The 6,961-nt window shown below is 35.1% G+C and overlaps 1 protein-coding gene across 4 annotated transcripts in view; it reads left to right on the top strand.

The window, feature by feature from the left end:
- Positions 1-3,957: 3,957 nt before the first annotated feature.
- Positions 3,958-6,961, top strand: part of LOC9321641 — a 12,767-nt gene continuing 9,763 nt past the window's right edge. For 2 of the 4 annotated variants that reach the window (XM_021031745.1, XM_021031746.1), the window contains exons 1-2: positions 4,185-4,204; positions 4,328-4,608. Coding sequence is in view for 1 of the 4 variants with exons in the window: in XM_021031743.1 (XP_020887402.1) it covers positions 4,166-4,204; positions 4,328-4,402 (114 nt within the window). In the remaining 3 variants the exon portion in view is untranslated. Of the gene's footprint in view, positions 4,205-4,327; positions 4,609-6,961 lie in introns of those variants that run through there. The other 2 variants (XM_021031743.1, XM_021031747.1) reach the window with 2 other exon arrangements.

Genomic DNA, 6,961 nt, shown 5'->3' on the forward strand with positions numbered 1-6,961 from the left:
AAAAAAAGGCCGGGGCACGGTTGCCCCCAGACGGCAGGTGCAGCTGCCAGGCCCTCGCCAAAGCGCTGATCTCAAAGCCAATAAATTCGAATCCTCTAACGACGACACATCAGCATTTTCTTGAGAATGCTTCTCTAATAATATATAGGGGATGTTTGATCATTTCAGTTTGTAGAAGAAATGTTTTTTTTTTTTTGGTCTGTAACAGATAGGAGAGAGGGGTCGGGTATTTTTCGGCGAAGGGTGAGGATGGCCAATGGAAAAGTCAAAGTTTAAATGTTGTACTAAGTTAAAATTCTTAGAAAATAGAATCACCACAAGTTTTGATAAAGTTTAAATGCTCTATTATTTATGGTCTAAAGTAGTTTTAAGGGAAAAGTGCATGTAATGTAAACAAAGTTTTTTTGATTGATTTATATTCATAATAAAAAAAAGAACTAGATAGTAACCCGCAGTGTACCGCGGGATAATTTTGGCGTTTACGGTTTATAAGTTTAGACGTCTTTTTTTATTTGATATTAGGTAAATTAGTGTATAGTTTAGTATATGATTTCCCATTAGCATGTTATGTTAGTATATTGTATTTGTCTTAGAGATTATAAATAATTTGTTTTGGGTTCTACAGATTTATATAAAAATATATGATAATGTTATACTTTTTGTTGTGATTTGTTATATAATTCCATGAGAGAATATAATTATTGTTTTTATTTTCAAAAAGTTATTATAAAACTGTATATCATTTTCATAAGATTAGTAATTTATATAAATAAATTATGTAAATCATTCAATTTTTGTTGTAGGCCAAAAAAGGTTGAGCTGCTAATAACAATTTGGAACAGCAAATATTGACGAAGCCCATTTGATTTATGAGTTATTTACCTTCAAACACACTTTTTCAAAAGTGTTTTCAATATGAGACACTTTGTGATATCAACCCACTTTCTTTTGGAGTCTTTTACTCTTTTACCCTCTAATCATATTCTTTACTCTAATATTCTTCATCCTCTCTTCTCACATTCATTTCTTTTGTTTCTCTCTCCCCGTATCCTCTCATTCTTTATCCCTCTCTTCCCTTTTCTCTTTCTTTCCAAATTCTAATCCATCAATTTAATTTCAGATTCGCTTTTCTTTTTTTAACTGTGTTTTTTACATCCAAGAATGGAAAAAAAGAAAATTCTCCACTTCCTCTAAATTTGGTCTTTCTGATTGTGGAACTTGTGGTCGTGTGTGTGTTTATCTACTAGTCTTTCATCGATTTGATCTTTGAAATCAGACGTGGATAGAGGCCCTAATCCCATATGTCTCCCTTCTCATGAGCAATCCATCTCCAGATTCATATAACTATATTTCTCTATCTCTTAATTTTCGATATAATTCTTTTGGAACCTTAATTCATTGTTTTCTTTTCTAAACTAGAGTTTGGTAGAATGAGTAATGTGAAATTTTGTGGTTTTTGGGTGTTTTGCTGTTGTAGTTTCAATTCAAATTCAATCTTTTTGGGTCCAAATGTGTCTAACTAAATGAATCAGTCCATTTGTGAACGAAACAATCAAGTAATGCTCGTTGATTTGATGAAGAGTCAAAAAGTGAATTTGGTGAGATTAGATCAGTTATTTAGAACTTTCTTGTGTCCATTTAGCAGCGAACACATGTACGAAGCAAAGTCGTCCATCTCAACTGGAACATCTACGTGAATTGTTGAGAGTCACGACTTTTAAAAGTTGAAGTTTCATGGTCGGATTGATTGGCTTGCAGGTTTTGAATCAAGATTGTTGACGAAGATTTTGTGTCCATTTAGTAGCGAACAAGGAGTTAAAGTAAGTCGATTTGCAATGGATGCGATACCGTGGTTGAGATGCGGTGGCTACGATGCGGTGACTATGACGCGGTGGTTACGATGCAACTTCAAACACAATAGTTGCAAACAGAGACTTTGTGTTGACGATTATCTTTCATATATAAAGTTGTGAATTGATATAAAAATCATGTGTATGATTATAAAAGGATGAAAAAAATTATGTGTGATAATATAGGATTTAGGGTTTAGGTTTTAGTATGCTGAAGTTTCACTTACCCTTAGAGAAAATCAATCAAATAGTAAAATGGTCAAATGGTCGTGGACATTGTATATAAAAACTTGAGATATATTAATGTTAACCATGTGTTCAATGTTGAATGGTTAGATAAACAAAAAAATATGTCTAATAATAAAATATGAACAATAGACATTTGATCAGAGTTTAACGGATGTATAGTTTATCGAGAAACTTTAGTCTTATTCATCTATGTGATCAGAGTTTAGCTGATATGTTTGGATGATCGGTAGTTATAAATGTTGGTGTAATATGTTTGTTCAAATATCTATAGATATTGTCTGTTTGGATGAGTTTGTATGTGTGTCTGTTTACAAAAACAGAATTCATATGTTCAAATGTTCGAAGGCGTTTTATATTATGCTTGAGATAAATTAATGTTAACCATGTGTTCAGTGTTGGATGGTCATATAAACGAAAAAAGCATATCTATGAAAAACAGACTTGTTCAGAGTTTTGCGGATGTATAGTCCATCGAGAAACCTTATCTTCATTAATCTATGTGGTCAGAGTTTAGCAGATATGTTTGGATGATCGAAGTTAAAAATATTGATGTAATATGTTTTTTTGGTGAGTTTGATGTAGTATGTTTGTTCAAGGATCAATTGATATCCACTTAATAAAAAATAAATGGTCAATTAGAAATGGATAATATATAATATAGTTATTTATTTAAAATATAGCAAAATGGATCTTAAAATGTATGAAAAGTTAAATCTTAGTCTATTGTATAAAGAAATATATAATATGTGTGATACAAAATAACTAAAGTAATAATAAATAAAGAGAGAATGAGAGAAAAAAAAAGAGAGAGAGAGAAAGAAAAGTGACGAGAAGGGAAAAAAAAAGAAAAGAATTATACTAATGTTTATGTGTCCACGTTTTTGTTTGCACATATGCTGTATTTTAAGGGTATTTTGGTATTGATATAAAATTAACAGTGTAAAAATCTTGAAAAACTGAGAAAGTGTCTGTTTTGAAACGAAACTCACAAAAAGTATGCCAAAGTGTAAGTCACCCTTGATTTATTCCGCCCATACGTAAACCGTTACCAACAAACACAGCCAAAACCAACTTGTCTTCTTCGACAGAGAAAAAGGGATTTCGAGTTTATGACGTAAAAATTATTTTATGAATCGAAAGTTGTATGAAATCATCTATTGCAATTGTATGTCAGCCGATTCATCACCCAGCAGATAAAAAGTCCAGGTAATTTGATTACTTGATTCCCGATAAATGAACACAATTACTTTCATTGTGAGCTCCTCTAATAGTTTCCAATTTGTTTGTGAGGAACTTGGGTAAAATCTAACCGTGAGGAGATGTGTATGAGACGATCCTCTAGTATTAGTAACTCAGTATTTTTAGGAGCAAAATTTCGATGATGACTGTGTTGATTTTTAGATCTGCCGCTTTTTACTTTTACAGACCATATGCAATGGTGGTTCTTTGGCCCGTCCCACATGATTTAATTTTAAAAATTAAATCAAAAAAAACAAAAAAAACTGGAGGACGACTCTTTAAACTTCTCTATTTGTGGGCCCCACTGACATGTGGCGGCCAGCGATTGGTTATCTTTTTTTTTTAATTCTAAAAATATTAATAAAAAAACTACCTAAGGACAATTTGGTGTCCTTCACCATTGCATATGGTCTTACTTCCTTAAAATTTCTTTTACAGTAAAAGCATCATACTTATACTACTTCTTACGTTGTCCTACTTACTTAATTGTCTCATTTTAGCAACACAAAATAACCCATATACAATTGGGCTTTAATTAGCTTTTTGCCCAATGGCCTATTTCCTCTTCCTCGTTCCTTGTTGACGTTTCTTCCTTTTCCTTCCACCAACGCTTCTCTTCATTCTTCTTCACTCTTGCTTGAGAATCTCTTTGCTCTCGATCATCTTCTCATCTTTCTCCTCTGATATCTCTTGTACCAAATCAACCAAAAGATCAACTTCCAACACTCCCTCTTGATTCTTTTGATTGATTTCCAAATTTTCCAAATTCCACTCTAGGGATTCGATCCCCATAACTCTCTGATGTTCTCCTGTGACTTCCTTCTGCCATGGATACATTCCTTTCACGACCTCTGCATAACTCACATGTAATTTCTCTTTCTCCCTCATAGTTCCAAATTCTACCAACCTATTGAGTTTTGGCAAGATCGTAGCTTCCTCTGATTTGATTCCCATCTCGGAATTTTTTTGCTTTTCATTAATCTTGACAGGAATCTGAGATTGCTTCTTCTGCTGATACTTCTACACATAACCCAAGTCACAGATCTCGTTTTCGGCAAATCCCTGTTTGTTCCTTGTCTTTTTCTCCCTCATGCTCTTGTTCTTTAGAATTCGATCTGCCTCTTGGTTCTTCTCCCTCACTTTCCCTTCAGTAAGTTTCTCATCTGCTCTCTTCTGTTTCCCTTTTGTCATGGAGCTTCATGGATTCATGATGTAAAATATTGGAAGCTCGCCTATCTTGGAATGTAATAAGATTGAAAATTTGAGATAGGTAACAATAAAATACCTTCCTTTAAGTTTCTGAGTTGTAAATCTTGCATAGTTTTATTTAAAGTGATTGACAAAATTGCAAACCAATTTCTGTTCCGATGAGAAACAAATTCACTTTAACTAAAAACAGAAAAACATTAACTAATAAACATTTTAAAAAACACAACCATAGTCATTATGGGGAAGACATTTTCCTACATACTAACGAAAAATTGATCTAATAGCAGAAGTTATTAGATTTTATAGTAGAGATTTAAGAGGTCATATGTTCGATCTTCGTTGTGAGTGGTGTGTTCTCCTTAATTTAACATGGTATTGGTTCCGTCGTTGTACGAACCTACAGACGTCACTGTCCTCGTCCTTGTCGTGGGGGTTTGGCAGACTACTGTTACTTGTCGTGGACAGTGACGTCTGTAGGTTCGTTGGTTTACGCCCATATTGTATTTGGGTTTAGTATGTAGGAAAATGTAATAACTTGACACTTGGATTTAAGAGGTCATATGACACGTGTCGCGATCTCTTGAGTTACTAACTTCGAAAACCCAACTTTATATAATAAGATGCAATATGCAATCGATTTAGTAATGTTGGTTAAGTACTTGTACCGGTTTGTGGTCCAATATACTATGTAAGGAAAACTTTTCCCTTTTCAGCATAATAATCAAACTAGATAGTGACCTGCGGTGCACCGCGGGGTAATTTTGGCTTTACGGTTTATAAGTTTAGACTAAACTTATTTAAACCCAAATCAAATTTATTTTTAACTAAAAGTACTAACCCTAGAGCACACTTAGCCAAAATTCAGAGACTCTCGCCTCCTTCTTTCTCTCGCCGAAACAACAATTTCCAGAAGGTTTCCAGCTCTAGATCCTTTCAGTCCTCTGAAGCTAAAAAGGTTTGTCAATTTTTGTTTGAATTTCGTTGTTCCATAGCTTAAAATGTTGTTTTGTAGCGAGAAATTGAGCTTGTCAAAAAAAATTAGGTAGGGATGTTGAGAAATTGAGTAGCTGTGTGCTTACTCTTGGGATAGTTAAATTGTTCAACTCTTTGCTTATGTTCTTGATATGTTATCTCTTCTTCAGGTACTGTAAAGAATGGCCAATCGACATGGCGACGTCATTGCTCATGTGAAACGTAACAATGTACTTGTGGACGTGCACCATGGGTCCAACGGGTATTTCCTGATGATGAAAAACGGCCGAGTTCTTACACGAGCACGGTGGCCAAAGGTATGCTCCTATTTTCTGTTAAACATAGAACTTTACTTATATGGTTTATGTTTTCTATTTGCAGAACACTGATCCAAACCATCTTTGGTTGGACATCGAAAACTGTGATGTCCCAAAGGATCTACAGCCAGAACTGCGGTACCACAGGATCAAGTTGGAAGACCGCAACTACACAGGACCGCTCACCATCACTGCTATTTTTGCCAATACTACAGAGCACATATCTCTAGATATGCTTGCAAAGCTGCCGGCAGATATCAGAACTGTGGATATGGGATTGTGTAAGTAGCTTCTCATCTTATATAAAAATATTTTTACTGATTTAAGAGTTTTGTCTCATTTCAGATAATGCATCTAAAGAATAACTAAAAAGATGATGCTGACCGTGCAATCGAAAAGGAGATAGAAGCGTTTTCGAATAACCCTGTGAACGATCCTGCTCGCAACGTGATGGTTATGAGCGGAGACAAGATCTTTGTTAAGACACTGCGGGACCTCAAGGGAAAAGGCTACAGGACCTTAGCTGCATTCAGGGTGTCTAGCGACGAGGAGGAGCTCAATGCCCAAGTTTGGGACTCTTGGGTTTTCAGGCAACTTCTAAACCTTCCTTGGACTGTTGGGGAAAAGCCTAGGGAGGAGCAGGACAGGAAAAGGAAGAGATCATCAAGTTCAGCGGTTCTGCAACACTACTGCCGTGTGTCTAACGAAAAGAAACTTCCTGCTTTGGTTAGCTTCCTGAAGAAGTCCCCAGACCAAAAGGTGGTCATTTTTTTCTCCAGTTGCAGCTCTGTAGAATATCATTATGAAATGATGAGAGCTTTGGATAACGATCTGCGTTGCTTGCGAATCCACGGGAATCTGGAGTTGGAGAACAATCTTCAGGCATTTTCAGAGTTCAAGATAAATGGAGGAGGTATTTTCTTGCTCTGCAGTGATGCTGTGGCACTTGGTCCTCACATTCAAGGAGTGGTAAGTTTGTGCTCTATAAAATAAATGTTCAAATAGTTCTGAGATAACATTTACCATATTTGAATTTCAGGACTGGATTGTGAGGTTTGATACGCCTCTCAAACTAGGGCATTACCTTTTGATACACCAAAAAATAATTAAAAAACCAAAAACCAA

The sequence above is a fragment of the Arabidopsis lyrata genome (assembly GCF_000004255.2).
Source record: "Arabidopsis lyrata subsp. lyrata unplaced genomic scaffold ARALYscaffold_3, whole genome shotgun sequence".
NCBI lineage: Eukaryota > Viridiplantae > Streptophyta > Magnoliopsida > Brassicales > Brassicaceae > Arabidopsis > Arabidopsis lyrata.